This window comes from Engraulis encrasicolus, chromosome 3 (genome assembly GCF_034702125.1).
Source record: "Engraulis encrasicolus isolate BLACKSEA-1 chromosome 3, IST_EnEncr_1.0, whole genome shotgun sequence".
In the NCBI taxonomy this organism is placed as follows: Eukaryota; Metazoa; Chordata; class Actinopteri; order Clupeiformes; family Engraulidae; genus Engraulis; species Engraulis encrasicolus.
This window is the reverse complement of record NC_085859.1, coordinates 20,882,092-20,899,447: the sequence shown is the minus strand read 5'-3', so window position 1 is coordinate 20,899,447 and position 17,356 is coordinate 20,882,092. Positions and strand designations below refer to the sequence as shown.

General features: G+C 43.9%; 1 protein-coding gene across 1 annotated transcript in view; it reads left to right on the top strand.

The window, feature by feature from the left end:
* Positions 1-17,356, top strand: part of gnb1l (guanine nucleotide binding protein (G protein), beta polypeptide 1-like) — a 41,923-nt gene continuing 24,567 nt past the window's right edge. The window contains exons 1-4 of the mRNA XM_063194964.1: positions 1-74; positions 5,143-5,299; positions 8,508-8,630; positions 9,666-9,858. Coding sequence (XP_063051034.1) covers positions 5,190-5,299; positions 8,508-8,630; positions 9,666-9,858 — 426 coding nt within the window. The 5' untranslated portion in view covers positions 1-74; positions 5,143-5,189. The remainder of the gene's footprint in view (positions 75-5,142; positions 5,300-8,507; positions 8,631-9,665; positions 9,859-17,356) is intronic.

The following is a 17,356-nucleotide window of genomic DNA, read 5'->3' as shown; positions in this document are numbered from 1 at the left end:
TTTTTATATCCACGCGACTTCTTATCAGCAGAGGCATTGGATTCTGGTATCCTTTGAGTGTGTGCTATTTTAAGGTAAATAGTTTATCTGAGATTCATGCAATGTCACAGTTGGGTAATGTTTACACATACTTCACCTCTCGCCCGTCTGCACAGTCACTACCTGAGCTTTATACGCTACTGATGCTCTTTGAGAAGGTAATGCGCAGAACACTTACATGCATTTTTAGCAAGTTGCAAAGTAAAATCTCCGAAATTGTATTTTAAGATAGTTGGCTACATTTTGACATTGTATAATTACTTGCTCCATCCACTGTATTTAGTGCCATTATCTCTGACATGTTTACCAATAGATGTTGTGGTGTGACGGACGGGCGATTCAAACTGTCACACATTTGTTTACCTATCTCCTCGGTATGTTTGAGGTGTAGCACCAAGGGGAAGGAAACAGGCGTTGATGCCAACAGATAAGGTAGAGGTACCTGTGTTGGACCTCTTTGTTGGTAATCACCGGTAAGCCCCCGCTAACTCGGGCTGAAGTGACAGAGTGCTCCATCAGCTTGGACTCCTCCGACAGTCAGACTAGCCCACATTCAACCCTTATCTCTGGCAGTCCCCAACACCGCCTTCACGCCATTGACAGGAACAATACAGCCTCTTCCCCCTTCTGAGAGTCTGAGTGACACTGTGGGTGTTGGTGCACTTGGAGTCTGACTTCACCCTCTCTATCTTCCATGGGAGTGTTTTTCTAGCTCAGATTGCCACCACCGTCCCCCAGTCCCTGTTTGAATTCACAATAAAGGGTGTGAGTCTTCTGTGCTTCCTTTACTCTTTGTTTAACTGGCTTTTTATAATGGAGCCCCCTTTTCTATTCAGCATTCTCCTTGCCAGGTGGTTGGTTCAGGGGTGCTCCTCTTACTGCTATAGTCTCAAGAACAGAGGATGGGGTGTGGAGGGGACAAGGCTGACTAACAGTGTAGTACAGTTGGAATGGAGAGAAAGCAAAGCCAGATAAGGCACTTTCAATAAAACAAAACAAAAAATAATGCCCTCAGTAGGATCGGGCTGTAGGGAAGAGTGAGGGGACATTTATCAGGTGTAAAATTCCATTTAAGACTTTGTATCGTGTATGCCCTGCGCTCTCGGCTAAATAAAATATATTTCTATTCTGTCATATGCATTGTGCGCTTGTTCTTCTTTCCCATGCACATGCCTGGAGTCTGCAAAGACATTCTATGACGCTGCTGTATTATACGATGGCGCGGCTCCACAAAGCATGAGGCACTGGTCTGAGGTTTCTAAGGCCCCTGTGATCTTCGTGTCTTGGCCTTATTTATGAATGGCAAAAATATGGAAGGGGGTGGTGGTGGTGATGTGTAGTGAGGGGAGGCATCAGTGGAGTGGCACTCACACGGCTCAGGTGGGTAGCTGCCTATTACACGATACCAGCTACACAGAGCCAGCCGAGGAATGCGGACGGCCTATTCCTCCAATCTTTGAAGCCCACATTAAAATGACCGGTCCCCCCCTCATCCCCAGCCCTGCCGATCCCGTCTCATATAAGCAGCAAACCATGGGGCACAGATAGTGGCTTCGTTTGATCTGAAGGTCGCCAGCCCCTTGCCGGTGCTGAAAGATACCTGGCTGGCGAGGCCGGCCCTTATTTAATAACATGAAGGGGAAGCGAACTCTCCCTCTCATAATTAGGCCTAATTACCAAGGAGGTGTTGAGAGACGGCCCGAGAAGAGACAAACTGGCTTTATCCAAAGACTTAGAGTCAGATTACCAGAGCTGTCTTATCTGTTACAGGGGGAGTAGAAACCTCAATCTTCTTTCTTTCTTTCTCTCTTTCTCTTCTCCTTCTTCTTCTTCTGCTTCTCTCTCCCTCACTCGTTCTCTGCTCCCCCCTTGTTCTCTCTCTCTCTCTCTCTCTCTCTCTCTCTCTCTCTCTCTGTCTCTCTCTCTCTCTCTGTCTCTCTCTCTGTTCCCTGTGCACAGCAATCGCTGAGTTATGAGAAATACTGAGTAATGCTCACTGCATCACATTGCCTACACGCAGATACCATCAAGTCCAAATTAGTAGCTAACATCCTTTAAAGGGACACTGTGCAAGATTTTTAGTTGTTTATTTCCAGACGTCATGCTTCCCGTTCACTAATGTTACTATTTTCATGAATACTTACCACCACCATCAAATTCTAAATATTCATTATGACAGGAAATATTTCACTTTTCATACATCAAAAGGGGGATCTTCTCCATGGTCCGCCATTTTGAATTTCCAGAAATAACCATTTTTAGCTGCAAAAATGACTGTACTTGGGCCATACTAGAAAATATTAGTTCATTACTTAGTAAACTTTCATGAAAAGGTCAAATTTGGCAATAGGCAACACAGTTTCAATGAGCAGCATAGTTGCAGTACCTTTTTTGACCATTTCCTGCATAGTGTCCCTTTAAGGACTTTCCTATATGAGTATGTTTCTATACACAGTCCTTGTTTAACTTTGCATTTGGGCACTAAATGTCATTGATAATATGTTGCACTAATTGACAGTGGGACACAGTTTGTCACATAACCGAGTGTTTTTTTTAAGCAGGGGATAGACGTTGCGTGATGAGACTCTGTGTTGACTCAGGAAGTTTGCTTTGCTGCGTCTTTGCGTTGCGTGGAGACAATAGGGCAGCGTTTGTGAGTGACAATGTGTCACAGCTTTGTTTTGTTTGTGTCTTAGGGTGGCTTTCTGCGCACATTTAGTGTTTTTTTGTTTTTGGGTAAAGTAGCAAGCTATGAAAAGAGAAGGGGTCCTCGGACATGGTTGCAAGGTTTAGAAGACTTGGCCATTGTGCACTGTCCCCCATGTCTTCTGTAATCCCCTCGCTGTCTTTTGTTTCCGAGTGACAGGAGTTAAAAAAGTGTTGCAAGTTTTTAAGGGTGTAGCCACATAATCTGCGAGTGTGGTGATATAGGCTAGTCTAAGTAACAATGATGAAAGCATTTTAAAAATTCAAAAACTGCAAGCACTGTGCAGTATGCGCTGGGGAAAGTCTGCCAAGTTGCCCAATTTCCTGCAACAGGCTTGCAAACGACCTTCTCCTGGGTGATTGTCTTTCCGGTTATTGCTTTGAGGGAGCTTTCTATCATGTGAGCGTTCATTTTCACTTGCAGTCGAGCGCTTCATGGATGGGGCGTTCTGATTTTGAGTGGCCTGAATTCATTACATGTGGAGAAGTTGTTCTGGAACTGTTAGCCATCTGCACCTGTCACTTGTCACTCATTTGAAAAAAAAAAACATCCACATTACTTTCATTATTGATCATTATTGAAGCATGCATGAATGGCCCAGCTTGGTTATTGATCATGTTAAGAACTTGTGGTTGCTCTCTTTGCCCCCTTCCTCCTCCCTGTCATTCTTAAAGGCATCCCATTGATTATGTGCTGGTAACTGAATCCATTTTTAACGGGCTGGTTAACTCCTGGTCGCCTGTCTCTGCTCTGGGCCGCCTGATTGGGATCTGATGGTCACGGCTCCTGGAGGCAAGACAGTCATTCATCTGTGGCACGAGGGTGGGGGGGGGACTTTGTGACAGTGACTGCACTGCGGCCGAGAGAGAGAGAGAGAGAGAGAGAGAGAGAGAGAGAGAGAGAGAGAGAGAGCAGAGATTGAGACAACATAATGGGGTTAAGAGAAGCAGAAACGTAGAAAGGGAGCGGGACGCCGAGAGAGGACACGCTGTGACTGAGGTCTTTGTCAGAGGTCAGACTGAGAGGGCACCGTGGTTCCAGTCTCTTAATTAGGCAGGTAGGGCGAGCAGCGAGCGAGGGCCGACCGAGCGACTGACCGTCCGTCTCAGCCTGGCGGATTAGCATGGACAATTTAACCGCTAACCTTCTGCACTGGGCCCTCTCCAAAATACCACAGGCTTGAGTTTCACCTGAGAAGGGGCGGGGGTGGATTGTGCTCACTCGCAGACAGCATGGCATGAGGAGCTTGATCACAGTCTTAGATTGTCTCTTTCTTTTGTGAGCACAGGGTGCTTGAACATTTTTTTAAATGACGACCTTTTCTTTTGTTGTTGCTATTTATTATGCGAGTGTTGCTTGTGTACAGTACGTCTGTCTTGATCGGTGTGTGTGTGTGTGTGTGTGTGTGTGTGTGTGTGTGTGTGTGTGTGTGTGTGTGTGTGTGTGTGTGTGTGTGTGTGTGTGTGTGTGTGTGTGTGCCATAACAACACACCGGCAGTCTGCAAGTCTGCATAATTTGACATTGACACATAATTTCCTGCTGCATTTTTGTGGTCAACTGTACGGTATTTCCAGTACGGCCCTGCCTTTAGTTGATCGCATTAAAAAATAAGGTGTGCGCTCTGAGAAACCTGTCGTTGATGACGGGGAAAAAAGTTTGTCTGATAAAGAAAGAAAGATAATGGAACCTGTTTTGTTTACAGTAATTAAATTGTCTTGTGGCCTGATTTATGATGTGTTGAATAAGAACTATCATATGGAAGAGAAGAGAGAGAAGGAAAACATGAAAAAAAAGAAGAAAAGTCTTCTCTGCATGGCCTAGAGGCCTTATTTATATTCGTGGTGTGCAGCGAATCCCCAGATGTTATAAAGGTAGTCATGTTCTAAATGTGGTGAAATGATTCGTGGTGCATATATAAGGATTTTTGGATGGGGAGAGGAGGAGAAAAACTGACTGTCTGCCCAGGTTGTTTTCACTAGGACAGATGAAGATGAATGGAGAAGCCTTGGCTATGGCGCTTGATTAGCCTTCTCGTTAGCCTTCGGTTCTTGCTGCAGTCTGAGATGCTAATGATGGCTATGAGCAAGAATACACGCACCATGAACATAAACTCCATCCTTCAGATCCAAACACTACGCTTTTTTTTAAAACTTTCTTTCTTTTCTCCTCTAAAACTGGGAACATTCGTCCAAATTGCCCTTAATGATCGAAGCCAAAGCAATGCCAGAAAGATTTTAATCTACAAGATTGAGACTGATGAAGAAAATGAACCCAGACTCAACTCACACTATCATTTCTGCGCTGTCATTAATCTGCTAATGCATGCTAACAGCTCCGGCACTAGCGGCGGATTTGTAACCCACCTGTGACGAACTCTTTTTGTTTTTCTCCGCAGGCTGGCCACGTGAGGATTTTGGGTGGGCTAGGAGGGTGAGGGATGTGATGGCTAGACCCCCGCCGGACCCCCAGTTCATTCTGAGAGGGGTAGGGGCCGCTGTGAACACCCTGCACTTCAGCTGCCACAGGCCTGCTCCTCCTCTGCTCTTCTCAGGGTGAGTGCGGATGGTGAGCAGGGTTGCCAGATGAGGCTGATGATTTCCAGCCCAAAAAATGCTCAAAACCCGCCTAGAAGCACAAAATACCGCCCAATTCTATTGATTTCTTTGGCAAAAATTGGGCGGGTTTTTCTGCTAAATGCGGAAATAAATTTTTACCCGCACACGGTCATCCTAACCAGCCCAATTTGGTGGGAAACTGCCCAATCTGGCAACACTGATGTTGAGGGTGGGTTAGTTATTGGAGAGCCTGCATTTGCAATAGCCACGTTTGGAAAAGCTTACCCTGTAATAAGGGGGTGGATGGAGGCAACATTCCTGGCCGCTCAGTTGTCTGTATAAATGCTGTTGTTATACAGCAACAACATCACATGCATTAAGTTAAAATTATGCCATTTCTGTGTAAAAAGAAGACAATTCGCACACTTCGGGTCTATTTTTGTGCAAAGAAGCTTTACTTGACTTGCTTCTTTGCACAAAAATAGACCCGAAGTGTGGCGGATTGTCTTCTTTTTATACAGAAATGTTTACTGAATCATGCACCTTCTAAACAGATGAATGGTGGCCTATCACAACTAAAATTGTGCCATTAACATTTTTGGTAACACTTGTACATTTGAAGGGTTCTAACCGGCATAAGAATGACCAGACTCATTTCAGAATCATCTTGTACGTTAGGGTGCATCAGATGCCCCCTATGAAAAGATATTGCCTTGGCCCTATAGTAAAAATGTTCTACACCCAGTAAAAACACACTGTGTAAAATATTTTGAAATTTGGATGAAGTCTACCGGGGCCACCAGCCCCATGAAAATAGAAAATAATGGTGATAGTCAGAATCTTGGAATAGAAATGGACATTTTGCTGCATAAAGCTACCCAATAAAAAACATATTGTCTCAGCTCTGTGATAAAAATGTTCTATGCACAGTAAAATCACTCTGTGTAAAATATGTTGAAATTTAGATGAATTCTACCGGGTCCACCAGGCCCATGAAAATACAAAATAATGGTGATGGTGATGGGCAACCTGGATTCCAAAGCTGAAGTCCAGTGCCACATATTCCAAATGACATACCTAGTTTTACCTTTCCAGTTAGGGCAATTGGACAGGTAAAACCAGGTAATTTGAAATCTGTGGCACTGGATTGTAGCTTTTGAATCTAGGTTTGCCATTGTCTTAAAACAGAGGTGGACAAACTGCGTGATACATTTGCCCCAGCCAATATAATGAACCAGCTGAGCCTAATTACCACTTAAGCCAGGTTGATGAGGTAATTAGTGAGATCACCTGTATTGGGAGCACAAACAGAAGGAATATCTAAGCAGGTTGCGTATTCAGTCGATCCACTTACACAGACTTCAGTCTCAGGACAGACTGATGGTCAAACTGCTATATTTAGGCAAATTTGCTCTTTTGCAACACAATATCAAATCCTTGCTGCCTTGGACCACTGCAAGTATCAAGCAAGAGATTGCAAAGCTGCATGACTGTTATATTTGTGTGTTTCACCTGTGGGCCTACAATTCATGGAGGAACATCTGTACCAAAGCTGTGAATGTTCCTTGGAATGCCTAGGCTACAAAGCAGTCAATACAACTATATTGAAGAGTGCCATTACTTCTTTATCCCATCGGCCTGTGGTAGTATTTCACTTTACTCCATCAGATGAGTACTATAACTTACCTGAGAGGCCCTTGGCAATGGACTCTGGACCTGGTGATACCCATGACATATCTAGAAGCCACTTAAGTACAGGTTTTGAGAAGCCACTCTTTTCCAACATTCATTTACAGTTGTATTGTATGTACTCTATTGAACTACTGCAGGGATTTCTTAAAAAAAAACACAAGTCATTCCAAGGAAACATTCACAGCTTTAGTAACAGATGCTCCACCAGGTATTAACAGCTACCTGTACAATCCTGTAGGCCCAACAGGTGAAGCACACAAAAGTCATACAACTTTGCAATCTCTTGCTTGATACTGGCAGTGCGTCAGCTGGTTCATTATATTGGCTATATTAGGAATATGTGGACTGGAACTTTGGAATCCAGGTTGCCCATCACTATCACCATTGTTTTTGTATTTTCACGGGCCCTGGTGGACCCAGTAGAATTCATCTAAATTTCAACACATTTTCCACAGAGTGATTTTACTGTGCATAGAACATTTTTTTATCACACAGCTGAGGCAATATGTTTTTACTGGATAGCTTTATGCAGCAAAATGTCCCATTTCTATTCAGGGCTGGACTGGGCGATAAATAGGGCCCGGGCACTTTTGGATTTAAGGGGGCCCCCTCATTATTACTAGTGCCGGAGAACTGACTCACCGGTGTGCCCCGCACCCTCATGGGCCCCTATTTTCAGTAATGTAAAAAAAAAAAAAATGGGGGCCCACGAGGGTGCGGGGCTCACCGGGAAATGCCCGCCATGCCAGATGGCCAGTCCAGCCCTGTTTCTATCCAAGATTTTGACTGTCACCATTATTTTCTATTTTCATGGGGCTGGTGGCCCCGGTAGACTTCATCCAAATTTCAAAATATTTTACACAGAGTGATTTTACTGTGCATAGAACATTTTTATCACAGAGCTGAGACAATATGTTTTTTATTGGGTACCTTTATGCAGCAAAATGTCCATTTCTATTCCAAGATTCTGACTATCACCATTATTTTCTATTTTCATAGGGCTGGTGGCCCCGGTAGACTTCATCCAAATTTCAAAATATTTTACACAGTGTGTTTTTACTGGGTGTAGAACATTTTTACTATAGGGCCAAGGCAATATCTTTTCATAGGGGGCAACTGATGCACCCTATTGTACGTATATGACATATTATTGATGTTGTGACAGTCATAATGTGCTTTTTGGTTTGTGGAGTGTCAAGTTGACATTGTTTGGGTGTCCTGGCATTCCGGAAATCGAATGACACATGATGACAACAGTCATAAACATCAATAATGTGTCATTAATGTTCCTGGCATTGGTCATGTTAGACCCCTTCAAAGAAAAGGATTACCACATTTTTGTATACCTCAGTAACTCAAATCCGTTTTTTTTTTCCTTTCTCACAGCCTACCACATGATTGCCACTGTCAACTTATTTCAGTTTTTTTCATATACTGAAGTTTGATCTTAGCATAGCAGTGTTAGTAATCCTTCATAGCGTTTGCTAATTAAGTTTATACACCACGTCTGTAGGTCAGCAAAGGGGGCCGTCCACATATGGAACCTGGACAGCAGAAGGTCTGAGAACGTTCTAGATGGCCACGGGGGATCCTCCGTCATCTGGGTGGACACGCTAAACACTGAAACTGTCCTCAGGTAAGGGAAACAATCATTGGGGGAAACTCAGTAAGGCTTCATCAGTCTCGCTTCACGTGCTTCCCTAATGGTGGAGGAGGAGGAGGAGGAGGAGGAATGCTACCTTGCTGAAGAGAACTAAAGCTGTCTGAAATGGTCACTCGTGCACTACGTAGGACACCACATACCGGTAGTTGCAATGTTTGGTTCTGTACATACTCTAACAAGTGAAGATTTTGGCAACACATTAGAATAAAGTCTTTACATGACTGAACTTATAAGACATGTATTAAGCAAAATTAAAGTCTATTGTATCTAACTAGACTGCATTGTCGCAGAAAATGCTAAAAGTGGGCTTGCCTTTTGGGCCAGAGCTTAGTGTTTAAATAAAAATAACATCTATGCTATTCTAGCTTATCTAATGAACACTGTATATAATAAAATCTGAAGTGCAGTCTGATTCAAAATGGGACTGAAGCCCTTAATTGGCAACACCTGTTCTGGGTGACCCAGCAACTAACTAACACCCATAGATTGTAGAAGAGAACAGCTTCAAAGCGTTGAATGGAAAAGAACGTTGACTTGCCCTCCACTATGTACTCTCTATGGTCACACCTGTTCTGGTTCTGGCTACTGACAGTTAGTGTTGTGCATTAAATGCACACTGATGAGTCATTCCAATGGCTTATTTTTAAACTGCAGTCATTCAAAAACTATAGCTTAAGGAACAAATAAATTCAACGAAAGGAAACAGAAAATGCGTTGGCTTAAAAGGCAGAGGAATACTCATCTCTATCTCTCTGGTATGAATGTGGTTGAGTTTTTATTTATACATTGTGTGTTTTTGTGTGTGTGTGTGTGTGTGTGTGTGTGCGTGTGTGTGTGTGTGTGTGTGTGTGTGTGTGTGTGTGTGTGTGTGTGTGTGTGTGTGTGTGTGTGTGTGTGTGTGTGTGTGTGTGTGTGTGTGTGTGTCTGTGTCTGTGTCTGTGTCTCTGTGTGTGTCTGTGTGTGTCTGTGTGTGTGTGTGTGTGTGCACGCATGTGTGCATGCATGAAGTCAAGGCAGGGACATGCGTGTGTGCGTGTGGCCCCTGGGCGAGGGCCGCGGCGAGGTGTCTGACTGCGTCTACACAGGGAGCGTGGGCTTCTGCCAGTGCTGCCTGCTGCACAGAGGGGCCGGCGGAGGAGACCCTGGAGGCAGCAGCAGCAGCAGCAGTCTGCTGGCCTACGCCTCTGAACAGATGGACGAGGTGAGCAGAAGGAAATGCCTTAATGCCCAGTGCCCATCATTACACATGAATTATTGTGTGTGCGTGCGTACGCGTGTGGCGTGCGTGTCTGTGTGTGTGTGGCGTGCCTGTTTGTATGTGTGTATGTGCGTGCGCGTGTGTGTGTGGGCGTGCGTGCGCTCGTGCGCACGCGTGTGTGTGTGTGTGTGTGTGTGTGTGTGTGTGTGTGTGTGTGAACGAGCGTGAACGCCTGCGTGCGTGCGCGTGTGTGATGGCCCATAATAATGGTGTGGATTTTTTGTGTGTGTCTAAGACCAATCTGTTGGTCTGTTCTGAACATTGACTGCCGTGCAGAAAACATTGCACACCTGTGATCAGCTTTGAAACTATAATCACCATTCATATTTCACACTGCCATTCCGGCTTTAGGCTAAAATTAACACTGCGTGCCTGTAATGGTGGACGTTCAAGGATGGCTAAAACAGGTGTTATACTGTATCTGATGGTTTCACATAACTACACCAGTGTATAAATACTCTGTGGATGTTCTGTGACAATGCTAATGTGCGTTTACCAGGATGATAGTCATAGAGCAATGAGTGGTTAGATGTCCTTGAGGCCTTCAAGGCACCTCAACCCTGATTACCATTATTACAATTTCCCCATTTATGTTGTTGGAGTGCGCTTTGACAGAAAGTGTATTTTTTTAACCAAAACACTATCTAAAAAAAAAACGTTCTTTCAAAGCGCACTCCAACAACATATCCCTTGTAACTTGTATTGGCCCCATGATGTCACGTTGGCCAATGCCAAACTGTTGCCACGTAGCTGTGACCAGGCATTTGTTGTCAACAATATTATCAGCTTGGGCCCTAAGCTTATTCACAAGCAGTTGCTCTTCTGGTCAATGCTAATTAGCAGCTTGAATTAAGAAGGACTGACTGACACGGCTTATCTGTACCTCTGATGCCCAAGCCACTGGCACTTCAAATGTTAGTGTCAGCTAGTCTCTGAAGGGAATATTGAGGCGTGTGATCAGGGCCGGTGACAGCTTTTGCTGGGCCCGGGACAAAGTTATCTGAAAGGGCCCCCTACCCAATACCTACAATGTAATGGGGGCCCAATTCTGGGCCCCCTCTCTCCCTGGGCTAGGGACAACATACCAGTTTGTCCCCTCCCCCTGTCGGCGGGCCTGCGTGTGATCTCTGTATTGTGCAGACAAGTTGAGGTATGGGATGGGGTTTGTGTGTATGCCTGCCTGCCTGTGTGTGTGTGTGTGTGTGTGTGTGTGTGTGTGTGCGTGCGTGCGTGCGTGCGTGCGTGCGTGCGTGTGTGCGTGCGTGTGTGCGTGTGTGCTTGTGTGTTGGCTGGAGGGGGTTGGCACGGGATTGAGTCTCTACGGATGCCTGGTCATCCCCATCCCATGCCCAGTGGAGCAAAGCAGAGAGTCGAACATCAGTACACACACACACACACACACACACACACACACACACACACACACACACACACACACACACACACACACACACACACACACACACACACACACACACACACACCCTCCTGGGTGCCTGCACTGCCCCCATAGATTTAGATTTCTGTTACAGCCCTTCGCTGCTTCTCTCAGGCCCTCACATAAAAGTGCTTGGCTGGTCACTTGATCCAGGCAGCCTCTGCTCAGGCTGACCCAAGGCAGAGAGAGACCCAAGACTAGCGCACAGGGAGCATGGGGGTGTGATGATGGTAGTGGGTGGTGGTATGGGTGGGAATGCATTTGGGTGCTGTGGGTCTTCAGTTATGGCAGAGAGAGACCAAGGAGACAAGGAGCTCATGGAGGCAGGCAGCCTGGTCTGTGCGTGTGTGTGTGTGTGTGTGTGTGTGTGTGTGTGTGTGTGTGTGTGTGTGTGTGTGTGTGTGTGTGTGTGTGTGTGTGTGTGTGTGTGTGTGTGTGTGCGCGCGCGTGCGTGTGCGCGTGCGCGTGCGTGTGCGTGTGCGTGTGTGTTTTGGGGGTGGTGGTTGGTGGAGGGTGCTTTCTGGGTACCATGAGTGTTCAGTCAGTCAGTCATTCAGTCACGCCATAGCGGCTCCCCTGTCTCCACCCAACCAATTCAAGCCGCTGCACTGCTCTCCTCTCCTCTCCTCTCCTCTCCTCTCCTCTCCTCTCCTCTCCTCTCCTCTCTCCTCTCCTCTCCTCTCCTCTCCTCTCCTCTCCTCTCCTCTCCTCTCCTCTCCTCTCCTCTCCTCTCCCGGGGCTCTGAACCACAACCGCACTCTGTGAATGAGGGTGTTGTTTTATCCCCCCAAGGAGGTCTTGCAATATACCCCTCAACCCCCCAGGGGGGTACAATTAGAGCCCTCAGATGAAGCGATTGCACCATATTAACTTCTCTGAAATTAACAGGCCTCTTTCATACAAAGTAGTTGAGCCAGGGCGAACAATGTGGCTACTTCTACTAGCTGGCTTTTTGAAAATCATCATCTAGATCCTTTGCTTGAAAAAAAGCAGCTATGATTGTTTTCCAACTGTTATTGTTGGATTTACTCCGGGTTTGTTCTCTCTGAAACATCAGCCAAATGTTTACATGACTCCTGTGGCTCGACACCATTTTGCTCCACTAAGCGAAAACAATACTTTGTGTGTGAGATGGAGTAAAATGCATTTTTGAATGCCGTAAAACAAGGGGCAGTGGTTAGGCATCACCACTGGAGGAAAACATGTACAATTGTCCACACCACAATGTAGCAGGAAGACATGGTACACAAAAGTGCATGCATCCACGCCACGCACACACACGCGCACGCACACACATACAATATACTTTACCTAGCTACACTATGCAAAGTTTGTATTATAAACCAGTCTTGCTTTGACATTACAAGCGTAGAGCAAAAAAAACATGTGTTCATAGTGCAAAATGCTACTTTTCTCAATATTGAGATGCAATTAATATTATACCGAATTATCAAATATCAGCATTTTTCTGAAAATCCAGAAAATGACTTGATTTACATTTGTAGCCATTTTTTACTCATGTACATAAGCATAAGCATACTAAGCTTGTGTCGTGCCTACTGTACCCCTATGTATTCGGCTCCATTATGGGTCAGCTACAAAAAAGAGACCTTGCGCAAACTCCAAGTAGCATATAATGACTGTCAGAGGATATTGCCGAAAAAGCCCAGGAGTTGCAGTGCAAGTAAACTACTTTATGACTCAGGACTTTGTACTTTACAGGCTCTCTTTCGGAACGTAATGTATAAGTTCATGTGCGTTCTAAAAACTGTATTATAATGATTCTCACTTGCACCAGATGCGGCTCTGTCCGATATCAATCATATATGTGGAAGCAATGGTATGGCTACCTTTTAAGACTGTCATGACAGAGAGGGTATGTTTGTATATGCTTAGGCATTATTACTTGTTTTCTTTCTCTTCCTGCCTATTTTCTATTTTATTTATACTATGTTGCGTGTCTGCCTATTGGGCCCAGAGCCTGTAATAAAATTCAAACTCCAAACTGCTGGTCAGTCGGTCGGAAAATGTTTGCACACCTTTTACAGTAGGTCTCTTGATAGTCATGTTAAATGACTAATGACCTTTGAGTTACTTTTTCTAATGATTACTTCTTTGTATTACATGTTACGGCAATATAATATGGCGATACATTGAGAAGCATTCTTTTCTGGAGACATACTTAGGAGGTATTCCAGCCAATGTCCAATGGCCCATGGTCTTCATCTCTGGCAAGTGCTACTGCCACTAGTGGTGTCAACAATGATCGATTCGGCGATCTGAATCGATGCGGGGCATGGACGATCCAGAATCGATCCAGCAAGTTCCAGAATCGATCCGGCAATTTTTTAAAGTTTCAATTACTTCCATGGATATTTCGGGAGCAAATGAATGTTAAATTAAATAAAAGCACTTCAAAACATTGCAAGACTGATACAGACTGATACAGAATGATGCAGAAAACAGCCAATAAATTGTTGCTCAGTATCTGACTACTTGTATTGCCTCATCATGACTGATTAAACATTTGCTTTGCTTTCAGTAGAAATGTAAGGCATTGCAATGCATTGTAGAATTGAATCGGATCGGATCGCATAATCGAATCGAATCGAATCGAATCGAATTGCTACCTCCCGAATCGTGATCGAATCGGATCGTGAGGGCAGTGACGATCCACACCACTAACTGCCACTCCACCCTATAGCTATAGCATGCCAGCGGGAGATGGCCCCACTGTACTGCACAGTATTATGTATCTGGGTGGGAGACGTGACGCCTTGTTTTTTCGTAACATTAGTTAAAAACCTACAAAACTCGTATTTTTCCTCTTGAAAGCAAATGTCAATAAATAAGATGTGGTACATTGTGTTTCATATTAGTCTTAGATGAGGAGATACATTTTTGTTAAGATTTATGTAAAGGTTTATATGTCAAATATCCTGCGGTGTGACTGTAACATTAATGAAACCTGGAATATAATATATATATAAATTAACCAACAGCATTTTGAATAATGTATGAAGCATTTGGCATGATTTCATAAATATTAACTTTATATTAAGATATGTGAACATGAAAAAAAACTCAAGACAGTGATATCAACTACAAGTTCAATTTTGTAACACAAATTGCGTCCTGTGGGGTGACATGTATGTCAATGTTTGTGAACGGGTAGCTGCAAGGCCGACTACAAGGGTCTTTAAGACTGGCTCCTAACCAGTCAGTACCTCAGTTATTGGAGAGTGCTGTGGAAGTTTAAAGTGACTATTAACCTCTTATTAAGAGACATACTTAATATGTCTTCATATTGCAATGTTTCTGTCACGCAATGCTTAGGTTCATTTTATGGTGTCCTGTGGTGTGACTGCTCTTATAGAAGGAAAAAGAAGTTTTTATAAATGAAAACACATATTAAGATTAAACACAATATCATTATCAAGTTAGCATGAGCTCAGATGTCAGTCATGTATACAAAAGGATTAAAATGGACATAATGCAGTGAATTTCCTATGGTGTGACTTAATTTTCCTGCGGTGTGACATGCCTATGCAATGTGTTGATGCAGGACACATTTTCCCAAAAATGGCAAAAATTAGGCGAACTTCCACGGACCACTAAGTGCTTTTTTTTCTATTTTTTTCCAATTTTTTCCATTATTTTTTTCAGGAATTGGAAAAACTTTGTTTTTTTTGGCGTTACGCCCTTAAACGTCAACCACCCATCTACTTTGACACAAAAGTCTCATAGAGCTATTAGTAACTTGCCTTGTATGGACACGTCTAATTCATGACTTAGGATTAGTTGTAATAAAAAAACAAACAAGCATGTAAATAATTGCCCATCATGCGCATTATTATTTAACAAATGTAGCATTAGGGGCAGCATTAGGGGCAGCATTAGGGGCAGTCGTGGTTCAGTGGGTAGAGCACTGGGTTGGTAACCCAAGGGTTCCCGGTTCAGTGCCCGATCGAACCACGGCTGAAGTGCCCTTGAGCAAGGCACCTAACCCCCACATGGCTCCCCGGGCGCCGCTCAAATTATAAAATTTATAAATTATAAATCATTAGCATTTACAAAAGGCTGGTTGTAGCAGAGGTTTTTTTAAAGTACTCACATGCCTATCAGACAATATCCTCTTTGTAACATTCATTTATGCTTCCAACATGAATTTATGCTTCCTCGGGGCCTCTCTATAAACGTCTCTATAAGCTTAAAGTTAATTGACACAAACAACCTAATACATGTAATGATTCATGATTAAAAACAACTTTGCCAAGACCAACTTAGTGAGAGTCTTTGTGGAAAACATTCATTTCGAAAATAAGATTGACTCCGTGACGACAACCTTTTTTAAGTCTAGTTAAGAATTGAATGCTGTTCTTGGTGCATAAGCGCACACAGGCTGTTGTAGTTCCACTAGGTGGATTCAGCGAGCGACTGACTTTTATTCATCAAACCTCACACAGGAAGCTCAGGACAGGTCAGACCTAGAGGCATCCACTGCCTTGCCTCATCAATTTCTTCTTTCCTAAACATGCTCAACCTCCTAGCTAACCTAGCCAAATGGGTCCGCACCTCGTATTTAATATATATCCCTTTCTAAAGGTTGTTTCCACTAAGTCGATTTTACCCCATTCACCATACAACCTCATTTATGACCTTCAAGTGGTCCCGCACAAGTAGAGCGGACTCCTTCCTTGGGGCTCTGAATGTCTCAATGCCAGCTTTGTTTGGTGCCAATACTGGTAAACATAGAGCACAGATGTGGTGCCCCGCTAAAATACAAACTGCCCTATGAGGAGACCCACACTTTCACCAACAGCGTTGCCAGATTGGGTGGTTTCCCCCACCAATTGTGCTGTTTAGGATGACTGTCTGCGGGTAGAAAGCTATATTGGGTTTTTCTGTAAATGTAAGGATATAGAAATCAATAGAATTCAGTTCAAATTGAGTAGAAATGTAGTACCTTCAGATGTTTTTTTGAGCATTTATTGTACATCTGTCACATCTGGCAACCCTGCCGCCTAATCAGGATCTATTTCGATCAGCAGAGGAGAGGCTCTCAATCAGGCAGGAGGACTCCTTAAATTGTTTGGCATTCGGTTTGCCTCGTGGGCATCACTGTACTTGTGTGTATTTCATGTTTGCCAGCGTCTTCAGGGAAATAGGTCAGCGTGTTTGTTTTATATTCGAACTGATTACAGGCTGTGGAGCAGCAACGGACACAGCTTGTCAAGCGGGCTCGTAGCGCGTTTTAAAGCGCTTGTCACAGGAAAAGCCTTTATTGCTGCTTGGTGTGTTTTACGAGCTCCGGAGTTATTGAGTAATATCAGGCTCTGTGTCAAATCGAGCGAAACAAGTCCTTACTTGACTAATCAAAATACAAAGAGCAAGCAAAAAAGCCTTTGAAGAGAAAACAGCAGCCAATAGGTTTGCAGTGGGACGATTTCTTCATGGAAGGACCAGCGTCACAAATGGATAAGGGCTTGGCACCAGTTTTGTGTTGTGTTGAGGATATTCCCTGTGTGTAGAGTACTTTGTGCACTTTGTTGTGTTCACTTAATTATAGACGCTAATGAACAAACTTAGAGAATGAGCTGTTTTTTCTCTCTCTTTGTGACGGTGTACTTATTTTTCACCATGTCTAAATAGTGTCCTTTGAAGCAACTTCAGTCTGTCACCACATTCAGATAGAGCTGCCAATGGATGGTGTGATAATAAAGGGCTTGTGATGGCATTTAGCATGCAAATGTAAATAACCACAGACTTGTTAACTCGCTCTGTGTCGTTATCCACATGCCTTTAAAGGTGTGATGATTTTCATATTCTGTATAACTTCTAAAACTTGTAAGATTCTAAGATAAGTCTACATCAGATTCTATGGTTGGCCTTCATTCTTAGGATGTCCGTGTTCCCTGAATTCCCATCGCGTTCAAGTGATGGCACACTTTTAAAGGTTAGGAAGGAACTGAGCGTGACTTGAGTCGACAACATATTTTTCCT